Source organism: Hypanus sabinus, chromosome 14 (genome assembly GCF_030144855.1).
Source record: "Hypanus sabinus isolate sHypSab1 chromosome 14, sHypSab1.hap1, whole genome shotgun sequence".
Lineage (NCBI taxonomy): Eukaryota > Metazoa > Chordata > Chondrichthyes > Myliobatiformes > Dasyatidae > Hypanus > Hypanus sabinus.
Genome location: NC_082719.1, coordinates 46,989,306 through 47,014,127, shown reverse-complemented (window position 1 = coordinate 47,014,127; position 24,822 = coordinate 46,989,306). Strand labels below are relative to the sequence as shown.

At 41.1% G+C, this 24,822-nt stretch overlaps 1 protein-coding gene and 1 long non-coding RNA gene across 5 annotated transcripts in view; one reads left to right on the top strand and one right to left on the bottom strand.

The window, feature by feature from the left end:
• Positions 1-782: 782 nt before the first annotated feature.
• LOC132404400 (uncharacterized) lies at positions 783-3,093 on the bottom strand. The gene is made up of 3 exons (XR_009515525.1): positions 2,927-3,093; positions 1,244-1,295; positions 783-850 (listed from the first exon to the last, which is right to left on the bottom strand). It is a non-coding gene; the product is annotated as an uncharacterized LOC132404400 (long non-coding RNA).
• A 49-nt stretch (positions 3,094-3,142) lies between these two features.
• The window catches only part of atp8a1 (ATPase phospholipid transporting 8A1), a 373,263-nt gene continuing 351,583 nt past the window's right edge, over positions 3,143-24,822 (top strand). For 3 of the 4 annotated variants that reach the window (XM_059989113.1, XM_059989114.1, XM_059989112.1), the window contains exon 1: positions 3,143-3,351. In XM_059989113.1, the coding sequence (XP_059845096.1) occupies positions 3,303-3,351 (49 nt within the window). In that variant the 5' untranslated portion in view covers positions 3,143-3,302. Of the gene's footprint in view, positions 3,352-23,309; positions 23,494-24,822 lie in introns of those variants that run through there. The other variant, XM_059989115.1, reaches the window with a different exon arrangement.

The following is a 24,822-nucleotide window of genomic DNA, read 5'->3' as shown; positions in this document are numbered from 1 at the left end:
AAAACCTGTAGCCGGGTTTCCATATGGTATTGAGGTCATATCTGTGCTTCTATTAATGCCATTAACTCATTTCCCTTGCTAACTAGATATGGCACTTAAACATTCTTATGTATTTCACTCACTTTGTTGCTCAGCCATTTTTGCCATCAATTGATTTCACTTGCCTAACTTCCTCTTCCTATTTTGACTTTTGCTTCCTGAGTTCCCCTTGAGGCTTCCCTCCCTCCTAGTTCACTCACGGTATTTTCCTTTCTATTTTTATAAACTAAAGAGGAAAAGCAGTAAAAGACATAACCGACATAAACACAGGTATAATGAGAGAAGATGAAGAACACTGCTGTAATTTCCTTTTTGAATCTATCCAGCCTGATTTCCTCCCTCCTTGCACTTATAAAAGGATGTAAACAATGTTGCAGATTACACAGCTGCTTTATCACTTTCCTACAACAACCTGTATTGTCGGTTCTGAGGAGTTGTTCATGTTTCTCTTAATCTCCAACAATGTATTCTCCCTCAATCCACCCTACGTCAACCCCCCCCCCCCCCACACCATCTGACCCACTCACTCCAAAGAACAGAATCAATTTTTGGAAACCATGGCATAACAGATGAGTCAAATGAACAACATCACCTAAAGTTATCAGAGAAACAATGGAGATTCTGTCTGGCTATTCTGTCTTGAATAAAGTAAGCTTCCCACTATATTCATTTCTTGATTACCTGGAGCATTCCATTAAGAATTAGCAACAGCATTTTTATTGTTATTATTATTTTATTAAGCTTCTCTACTCATCTTTTGAGTGTAATTATATTTCAGGTCTTTGTGCAATGTTAGGGAATCTTGAACTATCTGCATGAAATATAAATAAGGAGATGAATAAAGACATTGAGGAATTTTTTTCTTTGCACTACTTATTTGAAATTAACTATATAAAAGACAAATATGTAATTAATGTAATTCAGTTTTTTCTCTATATTTATTGATTTTGTATTTCATTAAGGTTGTAAGGTTAATGAATTTCACAACATATGCCGGTGATATTAAACCTGATTCTGATTCTGGAACCACGAGGTACAGAACACTGCCGTTGCTGGAAATGTGAAATAAAAAGAATGCTGAAAATACCCAAGAGAACCTATAGGGCCCAGAATAATTTCTGATCTTGATTCAACATATAGAACATATTCACATCCAGAGATCACAGATTTAAGGTGCATCCCAGAAAAAAAAGAACAGTATAACCTGAAGAAGCATCTTCTCACAAAGTCCGTCATTGAGATCTGAACTGAAGTGCCTGAAATAATGGTAAAATCAGAATAAACAATTTTCAAACAAATATTGGATAGTAGCCAGAGAGAAATTTACTGAACTGGGGAAATGGTAAGGAAATTGGCTAAACTGCCAAATTGCTGGCAATTACAGCCAAGGAAGACCTCAATTGTTCACTCTATTGTCGAGCTCCTTTATATATAATTTATACTTAATTATATATAATCATCGCAAGGCACTTCAGAGAAAAATTGTAATGTACTTCAATTTACCGTATGCCTTCAATAAGGTGATACTGAAGAGATTTCGAATCAAAATTGGAGATGCACAATTATGGGACAGGTGGTGTGTAGCCTAGGTATACTGGTGAGAATTGAGGATAAGTTAATAGAACAAAAGCTGAAAGTTGGATCACACTCATAATTTTCAGATTTGGGAGGTTTTGACTAGTGGAATTTATGCTGGGATCCCAGCAGTTCGCAAACTACATTAGATGAGGAGACTGAGTGGAATATTTCCAAGATTATAAAAGATACAAAGAGGGATAGCTTTTGGTTCTGAAAAGAGCAAAAAGAAGCTTCATGGAAATATAAAAAGGCTAAGCCAATGGACAAGTTTATGACATACTTATGACCATTGGACAAACTTGTGTTGCTCTCCCTAGAAATTCAGAAGCTATGATGAGATCAGGTAGAGGTTTTCAAAATCATGAGAAGCATACGATAATTTCCCTTATGAAAACAGATGCAATGTAGGCACTTACTATCTTAACAATGTCCTGGGCATCAATTTTCAATTTTTGCAGCAGCCTTGCACTATCCTTTTACTATTTATCTGCCTACAGAACACTCCTGGATTCCCATTTGAAAGTAGCTCTCTTGAGTGAGACTGATGAAGCAGAGACATTACATTTCCAAATTAAAATGGCTCTACCTCGAGGGATGCGACTGTAAAAGCGCTGACTAGTTAGGTACAGTTTATGCTCCAGCCACAGTTCTCCAAGAATAGACTGTTAACCTCTATAACAAGCTGATTTTTCTTTAATGCCTAATGTCGTACACATTCTCGAGTTCCGTTCACGTTTAAGACCCCTTAGATTCAACTAAAGCACTCAGAACAATTCGGCACAGTACAGGCCATTCGGCCCACAATGTGCGAACCTATTATCCTACTGGAAACCAATCTAACCCTCCCACGTAGCCTTCCGTTTTTCCATCATCCTTAAATGTCTCTTAAGAGGTCCCTAATGCATCTGCCTCCACCACCGGTGGGTTCTGCTTACCTAACTGTGTGAAAAAAAAAATTACCTCTAACATCCCCCATATCTTTTACATCCCTTGGAATACGAGACAATTTAACAAACAGTTCTAGAGAAAAATTAATTGCACGTACGTGGGGAGATTTCCTCTGGGGAAAACTCAGTAGGTACCAATGCAATTAATCAATGAAAATATAAGACCAGCAAAATTTTGGTAACCTAATCATATGGAATCAAACCAGTAATGAATGTGATAAGCTCCAATGTGACGTACTTTCTTGTATTCTGTTTAATCTCTCACGATTTAGTGTTATCTACAGGGTCTCATTAGGAGCGTCAGGGGATCTTTGTTTTCAGTAATTAAATACCTGTTTGTTTTTACATTTAATCAGGCTCACCTCTCACTTAAGTGCAATGTTTGGATACGCTGAACATTTTCCCACATACTCCCACCTTGCTTTAATCGCAAAAGCGGATTTTCCGGCTTTCAAAATTAAAGGAGAGTTCGCTCCCACCGCACACAAGTGGGTTGCGGACGGAGTTTTCTCACGCCCGGGGCTGAGGGACACCCGCGCCGAGTGGAACAGTCCCGGGCCACGCGCCGTGGTGGGCGGTGCCACGGCGCTGCGGCTGCGCACTGAGCCTCTGGCACACGGACTCGCACGCACAGGGGGCAGGCGAGTAGCGGGTGGCGCTCCGAGGCTGCAGCCCCAGTCGGAGAAACTCGCCCCGGTGCCCCTTCTCTTGTGCGATGTGCTGAGTGATTGCGCAGAGATGCCGCCGGTTCGAAAGACTGTAGCAGAACTCCGCTCTCGGGCGGAAGGTAAGAGGACTCGCAGAGACTAAAGATTTTCGAACAAAACGGAAAGCACTACGATTTAATTACACCTGTTCACTTGCACGCTTTTGCACACTCCAGTAGCTTGTCTGATAACGCGAAGAGGCTTGTTTCTTCCTCCGTTGTTGGTTTCACCAGTTCATAATGATAAATCAAGTACTAGCCGAAAGAAAATAACGCTCGCGGTTTGCTGCACTGTCCTGTATTGCAGCCAAAGCCATGTAGATCACACTGATTTAACGCCACTATAAATTTGTGCATGAATGTTGACTTTATTTCAATACAGATGTATTTTTACACTTGTATCCCAATATTATGGAAGCCCCAGTGGTAATCAGAATTGTCACAAATCAATCATCTTCCAGATCCATAAAGACCTATTGCATTTATTTTCTTTACTGCTAGCTTTCTCTTTCAAGACTGCTATCTATTGTGATCAAACGGACGGAAGTTTTCTCTTTCATGTTTGTGTTGACGGCAGTAATTAACCATTTAAGTTATCAGGAATTTTCAGCAGGCAACAATGGGCATTTATGACTACGTCGTGCAGAGCACCAAAAAATAGTTATCTTTATGGAAGTGTGTTCTTGCAGATCATTTGACCACTGGGATATTTTTCCAATATCCGTTTGACCCTTAAGAAATAGTTAAGGTATTAGATTTGAAAGTCAAAACAGATTCTTATTTAGGAATTACATGATTGATGAGGACGAGGTTGCTGTTCACAAGTGTGAATATAACCAGTAGTTTATACAAGTACACACCGCCGGCATATTGTATAATTTGAACATGCAAGGTAATTAATATCTAAGCCTACTGATCTGGGTTGCTGATTTGAGTTTTTAAATTGCATTTTAAAGGTGAGTGTAGGAAGGTAACATCAAAAGTCAAAATATCTGGAATCTAATGCATAAACTAAGCGAGTGAAACCTGCGTTCTGGATAAATTGTATACGGTAGATTAGTCATGGCAGCAGAGAAGTGCTAACTTATCGATGACTTGTTGCAAAACGCAGTGGCAGGGTTTTAGAAAATGGTGTCAATCCTGCTGTGACTGATACAGCATCAAGTTTATATTTTTATTAATTTTGGAGGTAATTACTCAGTAATTTTGTTTTGCAAACCTTGCACCTATTCATTGATAACGGTGATTTTTGGCAAACTTGTTGGACTTGCATAGATCCACGGATTATTGATGCTTCTACACTCCGGGATTGAACCAGATTTTTCACCTCGGGCTGGTAGCCTGGCCATACCACTTGGATGATACCAGAAAAGTTTAGTGCATATGATATACCTCATTATTACGTCAGGAATACACCAGCTGTGTTTGCTTCTTACTCTGCATTAATTCTTTTTTTAAAAAAAGGAAACTTGGCAATGCTTCATCTGTTTCATAAATTCAGACTATTTCCCTGCTCCTGATATTAGCACAGCTTGGTGAAATTATCACCAGTATACAAATAATGTGTTTCTAACAGGAAAAAAACCCACACTCCTGGTGGGCAGCACTTTTGAAGCTGCCAGTTTGACTCATTGGAGCAAAAGTAAAAGTGGTTACACAATATATAATACAGGCAAACTTGATGCTCTGGATACAAGCCATTGGCAGGTCATGGCCCTCCTAGCTGATCAGAAGAAGAATTGATTCTGAAGTGTTTTGGCTTTTGTAGAGGAAGTATTAATCTTTTAGTACAGTATTGGTTTATTAAGTACATTTTAAGATGCCAAACATACCAGTAGTCTGAGCTTTGCTCAAGGCATGATCATTCACTTTTGCCTGTATGACAAGTGACATTTAAAGGAAAATCCTGCCTGACAAACCTAGTGCAATTTTTGGAGGAAATTACAAGTAGGCTAGACAAGGGAGATGCAGTGGATGTTGTGCATTTGGATTTTCAGAAGACCTTTGACAAGGTGCCACACATGAGGCTGCTAAACAAGATAAGAGCCCATGGAATTACGGGAAAGTCACATAAGTGGATAGAGCATTGATTAATTGGCAGGAAACAGTGGGAATAAAGGGATCCCATTCTGGTTGGCTGCCGGTTACCAGTGGTGTTCCACAGGGGTCCGTGTTGGGGCCACTTCTTTTTACATTGTATATCAGTGATTTGGATTATGGAATAGATGGCTTTGTGGCTAAGTTTGCTGATGATACAAAGATAGGTGGAAGGGCCGGTAGTGCTGAGGAAACAGAGAGTCTGCAGAGAGACTTGGATAGATTGGGGGAATGGGCAAAGAAGTGGCAAATGAATTACAATGTTGGAAAGTGTGTGGTCATGCACTTTGGTAGAAGAAATAAACAAGCAGACTATTATTTAAATAGGGAGAGAATTCAAAGTTCTGAGATGCAACGGGACTTGGGAGTCCTCGTGCAGGATACCCTTAAGGTTAACCTCCAGGTTGAGTCGGTGGTGAAGAAGGCGAATGCAATGTTGGCATTCATTTTTAGAGGAATAGAGTATAGGAGCAGGGATGTGATGTTGAGGCTCTATAAGGCACTGGTAAGACCTCACTTGGATTACTGTGTGCAGTTCTGGGCTCCTTATTTAAGAAAAGATGTGCTGACATTGGAGAGAGTTCAGAAAAGATTCACTAGAATGATTCTGGGAATGAGAGGGTTAACATATGAGGAATGTCTGACCACTCTTGGACTGTACTCCTTGGAGTTTAGAAGAATGAGGGGGAACCTCATAGAAACATTTTGAATGTTGAAAGGCATTGGACAGAGTGCATGTGGCAGAGTTGTTTCCCATGGTGGGGGGAGTCTAGTATTAGAGGACATGACTTGAGAATTGCAGGGCGCTCATTCAGAACAGATGCGAAAAAAAAAATTTTTAGCTAGAGGATGGTGACTCTATGAAATTTGGTGGCAGTGGAGGCCAAGTCATTGGGTGTATTTAAGGCAGAGATTGATAGGTATCTGAGTAGTCAGGGCATCAAAGGTTATGGTGAGAAGGTGGGGGAATGGGACTAAAGGAGAGATTGGATCAGCTCATGATGAAGTGGCAGAGCAGACTCGATGAGCCGAATGGCCGACTTCTGCTCCTTTGTCTTATGGACATTTAATCTAGTGGGCCATTGGGTGCTTTAAAGAGCACATAACTTTCTCAATATTAAACTGGCAATCCAATGGTAGCATTACTGCATTTAATTTACTTATTAGTGAAGAATGTCTTTATGCTTTAAAATCCTCAGCTGGGTTTTCAAATTTCTACCTTCCTCTTCCCCTCATTCTTTCTGTTGTTAGTCCAGTGGTCCAACGTCTGGTGATATACATGTCTATCAGTTTCTGTCCCCTTGAGCAACCGTAATTTTTAATCATTCTGCCAGTGTCTTTGGTTGGCAAGGTTGAAAGCTTTGGAATTTTCTCCAGAAACACTTCTCCTACTTAATGCCTTTTCCTCTTAAAACCCCTACCACTTTGACCTGCCTTTTGTCATCAGTCCCATTATATCCATATATGACATACTGTCAATGTTAGTGACCTTTTTCAGCATCAGTGATGCACAACTCTTTGCAAAGAGTGTTTAAGCAGTCTAGATCTCTGAGGACCCTTCATAAAGGTATCTTAGCCTTTGTGAACCATCTTTCTGGCTGAGGTCAAGTTCGGTCCCCTCATGGTGCAGCAGTGGAGTGCTAATTTTCTTTGGTGGGAAGTACGCCTACTGCAATTACAGCAGGTTGAACCAGATGCAGGTTCCCAATGTTTTAATGGAAAGGATTTTAATTTAAATATTTAATAATTTTAATAGTTCTGAATATTTTCCCACATTCAAATTTGCAAATATTCACAGTTTCCACATTTTAGATGGCCAGTAAGTCTGGTGCGGATTAACCACCTGTTGACACCACACTTGTTGGGAGCCATTGACGCTGTAGCTCATTGATGAGATGGTGGCTTAGGGACTGAGGTATGGAGGGGGTGTTGGGGTGAAAGTGGAACTACCCCACAGGTCACACATTGCTCATTAGGTACTATCATTGTTACACCGATTACAACTGATATTCTTAACAAACAATGGAATTGCTGAGTTTCCGGGAAAGGTTGAATGAAGTCTATAAAGTTCATTCAAAAAAATGTTGCTTTTGGGTAATGTTTTGTTTATTACAATAGAGGTAAGAATTTTAGTCCTTGTATCACTCCGGCAAATTTTCTCAGAGCTCTTATTGCCGTAACTTGAGTGTAGGTTTATCTACAGCCTTGTTCAATGCAAATGACTACAGTAAGGACTGTGTGAGATGGGCAGAGTACAAACAATTTGCAGGAGTTTCACTTCCCTTTCCTTGCATTCGGGTTTTCATTGTTATGGTTAATTAATGAGGTAGATCTTCTGCTCTGAGTTGATCTATGACAAGTTCAAAATTGAAAACCCAGTAATTCAATAAATAGTACCATAGTTATTAAGTGAATATTTGTTGATTAAATCCAAATTTTAAAAAAACTCAGTTCAGCCTCTTTGCACCCACCAGCTGATTTATCTAGTTCATTTGATTCATGATTAGCTTGTGTTAGATTTAACCGGGATCAGGCCAGCAGGGGAAAACTGGGAAATCAGTGGGATTTGTCATGACCCCATTTGACTCTGTGGGAAGTCCACTAGTTAACTGAAATACCATGCTGCACTTCAGTGTGAGCTCAGGGTGATCCAGGTCTGGATATACTGTGTCTGCAGGTGGATCTCAGTGGCACTTCATCTGCCCAACAATTTTCATTTGCTTCGTGATTTAATGTCATAGTAAAATATGGAAACTAATAAATGCCTAAATGTACTGTAAACCAAAGAAGAGTTTGGTGCATGTCGTTAAGAAATAAGCAGCATCATTTCTTCAGCATGGATTATGTAGATGAGTTGCTCTTATCCTATTACAATGAGGTTTTGTCACATATTATAATGTTGCACCTTATAGACTTTTGGTAGCCGTCATTTCTTAATATGCATCCAAATCCTGTATCTTCCAAGATTTTTATTAACTTTTGGTTTAGAACGTGCATTGGCAGGCCAAAAAGGGCCCAGTTCTCTGTGACTCTCCAGTACACCTTCAGTCTCTTAAACCTGCAAGTCCAACCCGACCCTGTTAAGCATTTCCCAATGACTTTAAGGACTTGTATGCATACCCCTCTAAAGATGGTCCAATTTCAATTCTTCCATATTCCTCTGCATATAAAGATTTTATTTTTAAATATTGGCTGCTTGTTAGGCATTTAGAGGGATCCTGAGTATATCCATTGAACAAAGAAATTTAGGTGATTATAAAGCATTTCAAGAGCCTTCTCACAGAGGAACGTTAAGGAACTTGTTGAGCTTTATGACACCTGTTATTCTTCAGCAGAAAAGGACTATAAATGACCTCATTTTTGTAGAATTCTCCTTTTCTGCTTGCAATCAGTTGATCCACAGCATGTGGCAGCATGATCGGCTGATTACACTGGATGATAGAAAAGACAAAAATAGCTTTGCAGTGTTGCCCTAGTTAAGCATTCTAGGAGAACTACAACAATGTTGTCTTCCTGGTTAAATGAAAAAACTTGTCAGCTAAGTTACCACTATGACTTTAAGCACTGGACTTCAACCCCTTTCAAAGTTCTCTATTGCATACTCTTGAACGTGTGATAGAATTAAGTGTTTTTTTTATTTAGAACAAGAGACGTACATGTGCCTTTCTGGATGGTGTTTTGTCTACACCTATGTCACTGAACACTGTATTCACTCCTCATTCACACATACAGTATTCAGTGCACACACTCATCACAATTTGACAGGATGGATGTTGAATTTTGAAGTCCAGCACTAAGGACAAGCGCAGCAATGTGCAAATGCAATCATCTCCAAATTCCACAATTCCTTTTTCGGATTCATATTGTGGTTTGCTGTCATTGTTGGGTTGGGGTGTTAAACTGCCCATGTACCATTGGAGCAATGGTAACTCAAACAGTGCTGACAGAATGGAAGCTGCCACTTCATTGGGGAAAGCTAGATTTGGGCTTAACTGAAATCTTAGCATTGCAGATCCTGCAAAATGCCCAAAAAAGTTATGAAAGAAAAGTTGCAAATCTAGTAACTTGGATTTTGGTACTATATCTATCGTTCCTTTCATGCCCAAACTGAGGAACTTGGAGAGATGATCTGTTATTTTCTTTGTATATGATGAATAAACTCTTCTTGGGCTTCCAGCCAGTTACAGGTATCAATTATAAATTATGTTTCTTCATCCCTGAAGAAGATAGCAGTGTTTGTCGGGTGTAATTGATACTTGTACCCGGCTGGAAGCCCGAGAAGGGTTCATTCAAGCTGTATAATTTTGATTGCAGTGTAAATTCTGTGGCTGGATTTATGAACATTATAACCTAAACCTGACGTCATGCTTGCGGATAAAAAGGACTTTGCCTTTGACAAAGTCCTGCATTGGGAAGCTGAACCAGAAGGTTAAGTCACTTGGCATTTAGGATGAAGTAGCCAATTGGATCCATTGTTGAAGCCAGAAAGTGGTAGTGGAGGGTTCTCTGACTGGAGGCCTATGACTAGTGTGTCACAGGGTGCAGTCCTGGGTCTGTTGTTGTTTATAATTTGTATTAATGATTTGGATAACGTGGTAAACCAATTCAGCAAGTTTGTGGATAACACCATGATTGGGGGTGTGGTGGACAGTGAGGAAAGTTGTCAAAGCTTGCAGCGTGATCTTGATCAGTTCAGAAAATGGGCTGAAAAATAGCAGATAGAATTTAATACAGGCAAGTGCACATTTGTTCTGATGTTGGCCTATGAGCGGGCTTTAGTTGTTCACCTGTATTGTCAATGAAGTTCAGTGGGTTTTCCAGTAACAACAATGGTAGTGTGTCTCCAGTGCTGAGGATGCTGCTGAAGGTAATCCTTGAACTAGAAGTGTAGCAGGGTTCACTGCTGCCTGATGGACCACAAGTTTACTGCTGATTTTGATCTTCAAATACTCAATTTTTTTAGCTGGATAGAAGATTTGCTTGTGTACTGAATGCAACCATAAATATTACTGATGTGAGGTTGAAAGAATTCCATTCCCCCACCCCCATAGTCTTTGCAGACTGTTGGAGGATAGTGTTGTAAATGGGGTGGTGGGGGTGCAGGTTGCAAAGAACCTTTTCTTCAGAGATTGATTGCAGGATCCATTCTTTCATGCTTCAGTGAGTTGTGGCCAGAAGCTCATCATTGAGCACAGGCACAGACAACCTTTGTCTCTGTATTCAGCTTGACCATTAAAGTTGGAGTGACCTTGCGTCTGAGTGGAAAAACGAAGTTGAGGAATTTTTCCATTTGTCCCATAGATTCCCACAGGAAGCTTGTTGGAGCTCAATGTAGTTAGAGAGTCCAGGACCAGAAGGCACAGCCTCAGAATGGTAGGATGTCCCTTTAGAACAGGGGTTAGGAGGTATTTAATTAGCTAAGGGTGGTAAATCCATTGCCACAAATGGCTGTGAAGGACAAATCACTGGGTATATTTAAAGTGGAGGTTGATGGGCTCTTGATTAGTAAGGGTGTCAAAGTTTGTGGAGAGAAGGCAGAATGCTGTTGAAAGGAAATATGAGTCATATGTGATTGAATAGTAGAGCAGACAAGATGGGCTGAATGGCCTAATTCTGCTCCTATGTCTTATGCAGCAAGAAAAACTGAGACTTGGAACATCGATCTTTGATGCCAGTGTACTTTGAGATTGATTTTGTTGCTGACTCACTGATTAAGATCACTGCTTGTGAAACAGCCCTAAGACTGAAATACATTCTGTAGGCAGTCAGATTTGATAAGAATGCAGCATAGTCCTGTTTGTCTGATGCATTTAAAACCATCAAGGAGGAAAAGATAATATATGCAATAGTTTGTGCTGCTATCCCCACTCCTTGAATTTGACCAGCATTGAAGATAGTGCACGTCACCTGGGTGCATGGAATAAATACTGCAGTTCAAGACGTAACTCTTCGGCCAAGTGGAGGGGCTGGTTTGAAGAAGACTGGCCGTTTATTTTTTCTCTTGCTGTTGATTACAACATTTATGGGTCTTGGCAGGTCTTATGCTTCATAAAGTATGAAGAGATGAGGTTGTGAATTTGTGACCTGATGTTTCTTTGAGCCAAGTTTGGAACTACAGCAAGGATATTTTCTACTGAATAATCCTTCATGTTTTTACTTTTTTCCAGTTGGTTTATAGCCCTACTAACTTGTTGGTCAGGGATGGTGCTCAAATTGTACTGCAGAGTTTGTACTGTGCAGGAGTCTAGGATCGTAATGTCAGACAGAATCATAGTTGAGTTCTTCAGAGTGTCTCTTCACCACCTTTCTGCCCTTGATGTTCACCGCCTGTTTCTGTCTTTCTCTGGTATTTGGGCTGCATGTGGCCATAACACTGCTGAAGGATTCATGCTGTCATGGATTTTTGCTGGACTTCTTTGAGGTCACTTGTTTTCTGTTGGCTTCTGTGTTTAAGGTCCCCCATGGTAGGCTGGTATTGTAGATTTCGGATCCAAGGAATCGGAGGTCTAGTTTGGGATATTCAAAAAAGGTTCAGAGATGGGAAGCAGAGGGCAATGGTTGAATATTGTTTCTCAGAATGGAGACTGATGATTAATGGGGTGCTATTGGGATGTTTATTTGTTACTTATCCAGTCTCGTATTTGCATCTAAATAATTTATAAGTAAGTTTGCGGTTGAGACAAAGATGTTGGAAGTGATGAGGGTTGTTGCAGATTAGTCAGTTAAGGAAGTGGGCCAAGGAGTGGCAAGTGGAATTCAGTATAGATAAGTGTGAGGTGATGCACTTTGGCAAAGTTAAACCAGCGTTGGTCTTGTATGAATGATAGGACACTAGAGATCGTAATGGAACAGAAGGTCCTTGGAGCTCAAGTGCATAGATTAGAAGTGGCAGCAGAGTAGACATAATGGTGAAAAAGCTATTTGGCATGCTGCCTTAGTCAATAAGAACACTGAGTATAGGATCTGGAATATGTTGTCATTATATAAATCATCTGTGGGCCCACACTTGTAGTACTGTGTACAGTTTTGGTCACCATGTGCTGGAATAGATGTGGTTAAACTGGAACGCGTGAAAAAGAAAATTTACTAGGATGTTTCCAGGATTAGAGGGCCTGATTTATAGAGAGAGGTTGGCCAGGTGAGGCCTTTATTCCTTGGGACTGAGAAGATTGAGTTGAAAGTACACTTATTATCTTAGGATGTACTCTTTATACAACCTTGAGGATCATCTCACTACAGTGAACCCTAATAGAACCCATTATAAATGAATACAGTGGAACACCCTATGTATGTAGATGGGTAATCATGCAAACAATAAAGTAAGCAAACAGCATTCAGAACTGAAGTTCAGTGTCACTACAGCTGTTTCAGAAGGCCACAGAAGCCGATTTAGAAGGCCACAGTCCAGTACAGAGTCGAACACATGCCACGGAGCCGTGAACTGGCCCTTTTCTTGCCTCTGACCCTGACACATTTCAATGTTGTCCAGTGTTTAAATGGTCCAAACCTCAGGTCTTTCCTTGCACTCGGGCTGGGGTTCCATCACCACGATACGGCCAGTGCCTGACCTTTCCAATTCAGCTGGGCTGTTTAACTCATGTAACTCCCTGGGTCGCCTCTGGCTCGCTCAGCTCGTTCTTGTCTAGGGGGAGCAGCCTTCGGCCCCGCCAAACTGGGTAATCAGCTGGTGTGGATGCTGTGTGATGTCCCCGCCTCGCCCAAAACCAGACAGTACACCATATGCGCTTAAATGAGTACAATTTATAAAGGTTACTATAACTAAGTGATTAATAACGATACAGTATATATGAAGAGAAAATTCAAGAAAAGGCGCCAAACTTATCAAAGTCCAAACCACTTCGTGCACAACCGTTGGAGCTCAATTACTGAAGTCTTCTGGCCACCATTCGATCCCCTCCGAACTCCTCGACTCGCAGCTCAGGACCCTCCGAACTCCTCGACTCTCCAAACAGCTCAGGACCCTTCGAGTGGTCAACCAAGCACATCTAGCTTCATCCCCCCCCCCTCCTCGGAGAATCTCCCGGCCTCGGACCCCCCTTTGGGGTCCGATCCTCGCCCAGCTTAGAACATTGCGTCCTCTCTCTCGTGCCCCTCGCGCTGATCTGCCCAAAAGCCCGTCAACAAAAGCTTACAGACTCAGAAGAAAGAACATTAATCGCCATTTGGTTTACAAAAGAATACCATTCTCGTTATCAGTAAATTAGCATTCCTGCTAGTTAACAAAAGGAAACCCTTTCCCAACAGTAACAAAGAAAAAAAAAAGAAACCCCCTTTACACTCAATTAAACCTGGGATCTTTTCTTGCTTTGCTTTGCCTCGCCTCTGCTCCGTGCCGTCGAATTACCCGTCCTTTGCAATGTGGCTTTGCTCTTAAATTGGTCAAATCTTGGAACTTGATTCCACTGCAAGTCCGCTCCAGCAGCTCCAGCCCAGACATGTTGCACTGTTCTGCCTCAATGCGAATCCAGTCACACCACAAAAGTGCTAGATCGTACAGGTGATTTCACTCAACTCCAACAGGGAAGCCACAGGCTACTGTATGCAGCGACCAGACAAAGTGAAAAATAAGTGTTTTGTTTTGCTGCATCAGCCACTAGCAAGTTATCGCTCAAGCCATTAAGTGGTGCCATCTTAAACCTAAAGGGTTTATAAGATCACCCTTGTGTTTCTATAAGGATGACCTTATAGAAGTATTTTAAAATCTGAGAGGCATAGATGAGGTGAACAATAAGGCTTTATCCAAGGCAAGTGGGATCCAAAACTTGTGGGCATAGATTCAGGGTGAGATTTAAAGGGGACCAAAGAGGCAACGTTTTCATGCGGAGTGTGGGGAGTATATGGAGCAAGCTGCCAGGAGTGGTTGAGGCAGCTTCTATTGTCATTTATGAAGCACTTGGATAGGGACATGGGTGGATGGAGCTTATTCTAGCACAAGCGATTCTACAGATGCTGGACATCTTGAGCAACTCACACAAAATGCTGTCTATCTTGCAGAGTTCTTCCAGCATCAGTTGAATGGAATGAACAGTTGCTGTTTCAGGTTGAGACCCTACATCGGGACTGGCAAGGCAGAAGTTAGAATAAGAAAGTAGTGGGAGTAGAAGGAATTTAAGCTGGCTAGTGATAGGTCAGAGAGAACGTGGGTGGGTGGAGAATGGGGGGGGGGAATGAAGTAATAAGCTGTGAAGTGATGGGTGGAAGAGATAAAAGGCTGAAGAAGGAATCTTAGAGGGCAGTTGGCCTTGGAAAAACCAGTGGGAGGTGATGGACAGATGACGTGAAGCAAAGTGGAAAGAGGCAAATTACAATGGCCATGAGTTCTGCTATTGTTACTTGATAAACATGTTAAAAGGTGGGGACTAGATTTTATGCATAACAGGATGTACTGTATATGCTATTGGTGTTAGAGAATGATGGGCATCAGTGACTTAAGGATAACATCAAGTTAAAAGGACTTAAAATGGATGAAAATGTAACAATTCAACCTTAAAAACAAACAATAGTTTATTATTTTGCTGTGTTAAAGCAGGTATCGCAAGGAAATGCAGGGCTAAATGCTTCCAAGCTGTACCAAATTGGAGCCCTTTGAGAAGAATGGAACATGGGAATGTGGATCCATGAAAAAATGATTGTGGATGAGATCATGCAATCTGCTAAACCACTATTTTCATCTGCTTTTACAGTTCAGGAAAGAACAAATTTAATGTTGTGCGAGAGAACACAAGTTCCTCCAATAATAGATTTTTTTAGACAATATTTCTGAGGAATTGTAATTGAGAAAATGATACATGAAACTAATAAAAGAAGCTTCTGGACCTGATGAACAGCATGAGGAGGGGAAGCTGAATGTATTATGATTTCCCAAAATTCTCATGGGATCATGTAGTATGATTACAGGCCCTTCAGCCCACTATGTCTATGCTGAACTTTTCCACCCCATGACCTGTATGTTGACTGTTCAAGTACTTATCTGGATGCCAGTATATTGTGAGGTCTGCCAGTATGTTGTGAGAGTCTCTGGCTATCTTGCCCTCTTAGGAAGTTCATTATAGTTTTATCTGCTCTTAAGTGGAGAAAATCCTTCCTTTGGTACTCGCTAAAGCATCTATGTCTTTTAAATGTTTTCTGGATTTGGTCACTTCTGTGATGGAGAAAACTTTATTGCCATTAACCATGTCCGTCTGCATATTAGTCAGACTGAGTTATCATGGATTACTGAAAGGTAAGCTATCTAACTAATATTTTTGAAGTGGTGAAGGAAGACACTTAAGGAACAAAACACTATTCGCACTGAATTGCAAGTAGAATTGGGACATGTGAACATTTGTTTGGGATCTAGAGGTCAGCAATGAAGGACTTGTGTTCTCAAATGGTTATCAGTGTCTACCTTCACTGACTTTTTCCAAGGTATTGTTGTGGATTCTGGTTGTCAGAAGGCAGTGTTTTACTGCAGAGGAATGTTGATAGAGAATGTTCTTTTGTGGTTTGCAAGTGTGTAGTGTAAGACCTGTCCTTGTGCTTCAGGGAACAAGTCAATGATGACTTGGATTCTGGCTTCTGAGCACGTGCCTATACAAGCATACTGAAGCTTGACAGATTGTGAAGATTGGCACTAGAGGCAGACGGTCACCTATCAGAATTTATTTTACTAGATGGCTGTAAATGTTTGTAATCCTCCACCTCAGTGGGCGTTGGATACCTAGTCGTTAAGTAGGTTCAAATCAAAGATAGGCTGATAGAACTGAGAGATATTAAGGCTGGGTTGGAAAATGGCCATGTTCATTTTGAATGATGGAGAAGACTTTGAGCTCTTGCTGTTTGGAAGGAGTTCAATGACAAAAGTGAGGAGGTGATGCTTTAGCTGTATAAAGCCTTGGTCGGAATGTATTTGGAATGCCTCATTCATTATTTGACAGTAATTCTTGGGGAAAGGTAAATTTGTCTTGGAAGGGATTAGTGTGGATCAACCAGAATGATATAAAAGCTTATAGATGTAAATTTTGAAGGTACATGACTAAATTTGGCATATATCTCAAGTGTCGAATTTTAGGTTGGGTTGGGTAATGAAACAAGTATTGTATGCTACTAACCTTCTGGCATGAATGTGGATGGGGAGGTGTACCACTTGCATGAATATGCTGATTGCATGAGAATTGTTGAAAATGTACTGTACATAATGCACTAAGTTGATGAATTATTTCCTTATCCTTTGAAATAACAATGCCTTGCACTGCAATTCTACATTTTAAGGTAAAACAGTATTAATGAATTATAAGAAACTAAATCAAATTTGTTTGCTCAGTAGTCCATGATATGCCAGATATTTGGAAGATGTTGCTGCTAATCAACATACAAGTGCACTGCCCTTGTGTGTAAACGTAATCAGAATCAGGTTTGTTATCACTGACATTGGTGCGAAATTTGTTGTTTTGAGGCAGCAATGCAGTGCATTCACAAAAATTACTATATTGCAAAAATACAGCAAAAAAAATGAGTAATGCGTGTTCGTGGGTTCACGGACTATTCAGAGATTGGATGGCGGAGAAAAAAGTGTTCCTAAAATGCTGAGTGTGGGTTTTCAGGCTCCTGAGCCTTCTCCCCAAGAACAGGAAAGTGAAGAGGGCATGTTCTGAAGGGTGAAGGTCTTTGTTGATGGATACTGCCTTCTTGAGGTAGCACCTCCTTGAAAATTCCATGCTGATGGGAGCATTGTGCCTGTGATGGAGCTGACAAGACTATTCCAAAAAACAAATACAAATTTCCAAAGTTGGAGATGAAGTTCTTCGGCCTCCAACTGTCCTCAGAGGGAGTGCAACCAGATTCAGGCAAACTGGCAGGAGTCTGGAACATGGAAAAACCTACAAATACTTATCGGCATGGTAAACCAGTTGAGAAAGTTCATTCCAGATTTGGCAGAGAAAGCAAATTCATTGTGTGATCTCCTCTCGTAGAGAAACATTTGGACCTCGGACACACCACAGGAGAAGTAATTCTCATCATTTAAATCAGAGCTTCTGTCTAACAACATTGACGTTCTTTGATCCAAACAAAGCAACCAAGGTTTCAGCAGATGGCTCTTCCTTTGGCCTGAGAGAAAATGCTCATGCAAGACTGTAGTGGTGCATGGAAACTGGTTGCATTTGTATCACGAGCACTGACTCCTGCTGAACAGTGTTGTACACAAATAGAAAAGGCTCTCGTGGGCTTGGGAAGTCTTCAGCGGCTATATGATAGGCAATAAACTCCTACTTGAAACAGGCAACAAGCCACTTGTTGGCCTCCTCAGCTTGAAATACTTGGATGACTTGCCTGCATGTCTGCAGAGCTTCAGCATGAGGCTTATGCGGAAAAGTCATAGAGAAGTACAGCATAGAAACAGGCCCTTTGGCCTATCAAATCCATGCCAAAACCATTTAAACTACCAACTCTCATCGACTTGCACTGGAACTAAAACCCTCCATATCCCTACTATCTGTCTACCTATCCAAACTTCTCTTAAGCATTGAAATTGAGTTCACACCAGTTGTCTTGGCAGGTCATCCCACACTCTTATGATCCCCCGAGTGAAGAAGTTTCTCGTCATGTTCCCTTTAAGCTTTTCTCATTTCACCCTCAACCACTCTGGTAGTAGTCCCACCCAACCTCAGTGGAAAAGCCTGCTTACATTTACCCTATCAATACTCCTCATAATTTAGTATATCTCTATCAAATTTTCTTTCAGTCTTCTATGTTCTAAAGAGTAAAGTCCTAACCTATTCAATCTTCAAACTTAGGTCCTCACTAACTGGCAACATCCTTGTAAACTTTCCCTGTACTTATTCAGCTTTGTTTGCATCGTTCCTGTAAGTAGGTAACCAAAACTGCACACAATACTCCATATTAGGCATCACCAAAGTCTGGTACATCTTTAACATAACATCCCATCTTCTGTACTCAATGCATTGATTTATGATGGCCAATGTGCCAAAAGCTTTCTTTACAACCCTATCTATGCGTGACACCACTTTCAATGATTTATGGACCTGTATTCCCAGATCCCTTTGTTCTACCACACTCCTCAGTGCCCAGCTGTTCACTGTGTCAGATCTACCCTGGTTGGTCCTACTGAAGTGCAAAACCTCACACTTGTCTGCATTAAGTTCCATCTGCCATTTTTCAGCCTATTTTTCTGTAGACCTTTGATAGACCTTTTCACTGTCCACTACACCCCCAATCTTGATGTCATCTATGAATTTGCTGACCCAGTAAATCACATTATCATTTGTTTAGATGACAAAACAATAAAGGACCCAGCACCAATACTGTTGCCCCACCACTAGTCAAAGGCCTCCAGTTGAGGAGATAACCATCTATGACCACTCTGGCTTCTCCTACAAAGCCAATGTCAAATCCACTTTACTACCTCATCCTGAATGCTGAGCGATTGAACCTTTTTGACCAGCCTCCCACGCGAGACCTTGTCAAGTGCCTTACTAAAGTCCATGTACACAACATCCACTGCCTTGTTTTAATCCACTTACCTGGTAACTTCCTCAAAAAACTGTAAGATTGATTAGACATGACCTGCCATGCACAAAGTCATGCTGACTATCCTTAATCAGTCCATGTCTATCCAAGTAGTTGTACATCTGATAACTTTCCCATAACTGATGCCAACTCACTGGCCTATAATTTTCTGGTTTATGTTTAGAGCTTTTTTAAACAATGAAGCAACACTGGCTATCTCCAATTCTCTGGTATCTTTCCTTTTGCTAAGGGTGTTTTAGATATCTCTGCTAGTGCCCCGGCAGTTTTTGCACTTGCTTCTCTGAGGGTCTGAGGGAACACCTTGTCAGGTCCTGGGGTATTGTCCACCCTGATTTGCCTCAGTTTAGCGAACACCTCCTCTGTAATCTGTACAGAGTCCATGAAGTTGATGCTGCTTAGCCCCACTACTATAGACTCTGTATCTGTCTCCTGAGTAAATGTAGATGGAAAGAATTCATTTAAGATCTCCCATATCTATTTCAGCTTCACACATGGATTACCATTTTGATCTTCCAGAGGACCAATTTTGTCCCTTGCAATCCTTTTGCTCTTAACATATCTATAGAATCCCTCAGGATTCTCCTTCACCTTGTCTGCTGCAGCAACTTCATGCCTTCATTTAGTCTTCCTGATTTATTTCTTGTACTCCATAGGTACCTCATTTGTTCCTACCTACCTATACCTCTATGCACCTTTTTTCTCTTAACCAGGGCCTCAATATCTCTTGAAAACCAAGGTTCCTTGCACTTGTTATCTTTACCTTTTATTCTGACAGGCACATACAAGCTTTGTACTCTCAGAATTTTGTTTTTGAAAGTCTCCCTCATTGCCAAAAACAGCCTGTCCCAAACCACACTTGCCAGATCATTTCTGATAGCATCAAAATTGGCTTTTCTTCAATTTAGAATCTCAGCCCATGGACTAGCCCTATCTTTTTGCATATTTACTTTGAAATAAATAGCATTGTGGTCACTGGATATAAAATGTTTCCCGACATAAACTTCTGTCACCTGCCCTGTCTTATTCCCTAATAACAGACCTAGTATTGCAAACTCTCTCGTTTGGACTTCTATGTACTGTTACTGATAAGGAAACTTTACAGAACATATTTGACACACTCTATCCCATTTAGTCCTTTTATAGTATGGGATTCCTAGTCAATAGGTAGGAAGTTAAAATCAACATGTATAACAACCTTGTGTTTCCTGCAATGGCCTGCAATCTCTTTACAAATTTCTTCCTCTAAATCCCATGGACTGTTGGGTGGTCTGTAATATAGCACCAATAACATGGTCATATGTTCCTCATTTTTCAGTTCCACCCATAATGCATCACTAGTCAAGTTCACCAGTCTATCCTGACAGAGCACTGCCATGACATTTTCCCTGACTAGTAATGCCACCCTTCCTCCTTTACCCCCTTCTGCTCTGTCGCATCTAAAACAATGGAACCCCCAGAATATTGAGCTGCCATTCCTGCTGCTCCTGCGACCAAGTCTCTCGCCATAATTCCAGGTGTTGGTCCATGCCCTGAGTTCATCTGCCTTGCCAATGATGCTTCTTACATTGAAACATGCACAGCTCAGGGCACTAGTCACACCATGCTCAACTTTTTGATTCCTGACTTTGTCTGAGGTCTTGACAATATCTGCCTCCACAACCTTGCCTAGTGCTTTGGTTCCCATACCCCTGTACCTCAAGCATCCCCCTCACCCCCTGGTGCAGCCCAGTTCAGGTGCAGATATCACCCTGTCACCCAGGAGGCGACATACCATTCAGGAATTTCGTTCTCACCCACTGAACCTCTTGTTCATTCCCCTAATGAATCCCCTATCCCCACAGCTCACGTCCTCTCCCCACTTCTTTTCTGAGTCACAGAGCCAGACTCAGTGCTAGAGATTTGACCACTGTGACTTCCTCCTTCCCCCCCCCGGTTAAGTCAACACCCCAAGCACTATCCAAAGCGGTATACCTGTTGATGAGGGTACTGGCTCCTGCAGTAACTCCTTAACCACTCTCCCCTTCCTGATTGTCATCGAGTTTCCTGTGTCCTGCACCTTGGGTGTAACTACTTCCCTGTATGTCCTATCTATCCCTCAGCCTCCCGAATGATTCGGAGTTCATCCAGTTCCAGCTCTAACTTGTTAACAAGGGTTGTTAGAAGCTGATGCACCTCTTGCAGTTGTAGACATCAGAAGGAAAGGGGAAAAAGAACTTTACCTAGAGCTTTGCGATTTCTCCAGCTGAAGCCTTGAAGAGCTAAAGCCTCAATCACCGTACTGACTCTGTCCACTCAGACGACGGGCACTGTGCCTGCCCCTGCCTTCCTTTAATTTGCTTTTGCTAATCAATCCCATATGCGGATTGGTCATTGGTCAGAGCTCAGTTATGCTGCGGCAATCCACCACTGCCCTTTTCTACTTGGTTTTGAGTGAAATCCCCCCCTCTCAAACTTCTGATGTCCTGACTGGTTGCTGGTTAGAGCTCATTTACTGTTAAGACATTGAATATGTCTCTGACAAATCTTCTACAGCACTAGACACTCTGTGGAGGATACCATGCAAAAGTGACTCTCCCTTCATGGATGATACCAGCATGTACTTAACAAGAGTACAAGAAAGCCTTCCTGCATCATAGAGTAAACTGGATGAAATTCATGGCAGTCAGGCCATGCAATACTGTGAGCAGGGATGGTCAGGTGTTCCAAAAGGAGTTCATGAACTCAGACCATACTGGCTTGAAAGAGATACATTCACCTTTCTTAATGGTTTGCTTCTAAAGGGCTTCAGACTTGTCACTCCTGCTTCTACGTATACCAGAATCGTCAGTGAAATAATCCACTAAGGACATTAAAGCATTAAAAAATGTCAGCTAAGAGTGAGGCAATCCATGTGGTGTCCTGGTCTGAGCGCACAGCTGGGAGATTATGTGAAGCATGCAGAAAACTGCCCAAATATCACACTGAAACTCTCTGCCCCACAGAGTTCCCACTTTCCAAGGTAAATTGCAGGATCAAACATTTTCGAGCTGAAAAGAGACAAAAATCTTCTCACTGTGGGTTACTACTCATGGAATGTTGAGGTGTCCGAGCTGTCCTCTACATTCTCAGCAGCAGCTATACAGTGCCTGAAGGCTCTGATTGCTCACCATGGAATACTGGAGACACCGGTATCAGACGATGGTCCACAATTCTGTTGCTCAGAATTCAGAGCCTTTGCTGGGGTTATGAGTTCAAACACCAAACATTCTACAGTACCCACAGGCAAATGGGGAAGCTAAAAGAGCAGTTAAGAGTTTCCGACTGATGGCAAAATACCCCTACAAAACACTGCTAGCTTATTGCTCCACGCCTATTGTGAATGGCTACAGTCCATCAGAACTGTCAGCGGGCCTGAGACTGAGAACAAGCCTGCCCATTCTTCCTTCGCTTTGCCAACCACACTTCCTGGACTTAGACAAAGTGAGAAAGTTTGAGACAACACAGCGTGAGAAAGTGAAGAGTATGCATGATCTCAGACACAGAGCAAAGTCTTCTTTGCTGCTGAGGAGCGGTGAAGATATTTGGGTTTCAGACTAATTCACCAAAGGAACAATAGTCTAGCAGCATGGACCATGATTGCTTGTGATCAGAACATCACAAGTGAAATCGGGCAGGACAGGCATGTGCTCATGCACCTTCAAAGTCCACGAAAGGTAGAGAAAGAAATAGTGGCCTGATCCTTATGACAAGGACCACTTAAAGTGGACACACCTGTTCATGAATTTCCATCTGCTGCAACACTTTCATGAACCTATGCTAGATTTGGTTGTTCATCAGTCCCACCACAGAGATATACTCAATAGTCTAATAGCTTGGGGCAAGTGACCTAAAGTGGCTGAATAATCCTCTCACTTTGCTAGAGTTTTCAGGTTGTCTACCCTGACCTCCATTAGATTTAATGATTTTTTCAAAAAGAATTCTAATGTTGAAAATTTTCACAAAATTAGACTGTTCTTACAAAAAGAGGAATTGTTTTTTTTAAAAGAAGGAAGAAAACAGACTGTTTAAAAACAAAGGCAGTTGTAATGTTGGCAATTTTTGTACAGCGAGTGAGAGACTTAAAAACGAAGAGAAAGACAGTTATGTTGGCTTTTTTGTTTAATGTTTATGTAAGGAGCATAAGTTGCATGCTATACGTAAAGTGAACGGAATCGCTCAATTTCAGTGACTATAATTTCAAGGCAGTCTGCAGACAAGAAGTAGATCCCTCGTGTTTCTTTATTTTCAAGGAGGGGAAATGTAGTTGTAGTCAATAGTTTATTCCTGTGCCACCAAGTTAGCCACTCCCACATGGGAGGAGTTCACATATTGTACAAGCAGCAATCTCAGTAAAGTTCATTTGGATATCCTGCTGCTGCCGTGCTGGTGTGTACTCTGCACGCTCCCTCACAACAGGGACATACAGAAAGGAGCAAGATAGATCAGCTGGTTAAGTAGTGTCGCAGCAACAACCTTGTACTCAACATCGGAAAGACTAAAGAACTTGCTGTGGATCTCGGGAAGGGTTAAGTCCTCATTGAAGGATCAAAAGTGAAAAGGGTGAGCGGTTTCAAGTTACTGGCTGTCAACATGTCTGAGGATCTATCCTGGGCCCAACACAATAATGCAGCTGCAAGGAAGGCATAACAGTGGCTAGGTTTTGTTAGGAGTTTGATGAGAATTGGTGTGTCACCAAAGACACTTGCAAGCTTCTACAGAATATGAAACTGATTACACATGAGAGGTCTGTAATGTGCTGTAGGTGGCTGAGGACCCTGATGGAGTTGCTGTATGTGGTGGTGGGGTGAGGAATTGTATCAAAACCTTGCCTGCTAAATCCAAATTCATAAATATTTTATGAAATTATTAAATGTTAGACATTCTTGCTGTTTGCATGAATATGGGATTCAACAAGTTTACTGTAGTTCCTGTTGTGGGCAGTGTAATTCTGAAATTTGAACCGTATCGTTTAGAAACAAAATGCTGAGGTACTTTATGCAGAGTAGAATTCTCAACAACTGCCTGTACTTTATCCTAAGAATATTTTGTGAATGGACAAATACAATTTTTGATACTTTGTTGACAGGATATGTTCCAGAGCTTCTTTGTGTCTGAATTGGTTTTAGAAGTGAGATTTAAAATATGCCAGGAATTTGGCACTAATATTCATTCTAAAAATATGTAAAATCACAACCCATTTAAAAAAAAATGTCTCTTTCTTTCCTTTCCAGTCATAATGAAAGGTGTAGGCTGCAGAACCTGTTTATTCTCTTCAAAAATTCAACCTGACTTGTTGAGTTCCTTAGAAAGATAATGATTTACTCTCTGCATTGTGCAATGATGAAGCAACATTTTAAAGACATTGCTAAAATGTCAAATAAGTGCTAATTGATGAATTTATGATGCAAAAATATATTATTTTGCCTTGACAAATTTCCATTTGATAGCTTTAATTCTTGTGCTGTGGCACATTATCCAGTTTTTTACAGCACCTGCTGTGGACAACTGAATTTGCCAGTGGTTTTTGGAAAATGAGGAAACTAATGTTGGAATTGTTAGAGGTGTGGTCAAGAAAAAGCACTTTATTTCATCCTGTTGTTGTATTTTGAAGTTTAGTAACTTTATTTATGATTATTAATTTCACTGTAGTTTCCACAAACTTTACGGAACTATAGATGATGTGGTCAATGGCTGTAAAAAGGGAACAAATACAGATGATTATTTTAATAGAATTTGGGTAATTATTCAGGCATGATAAATTAATTACACATGCAAAACGACGTTTAACTATGATCAGGTTTTAGTACCTTCTGCTTGGTGCTTTTTTCTGTGTAAGTGCACTTGAGCTTGGATTCCATTATGAATGTGAAAATCCCAAGCTTCCTATTA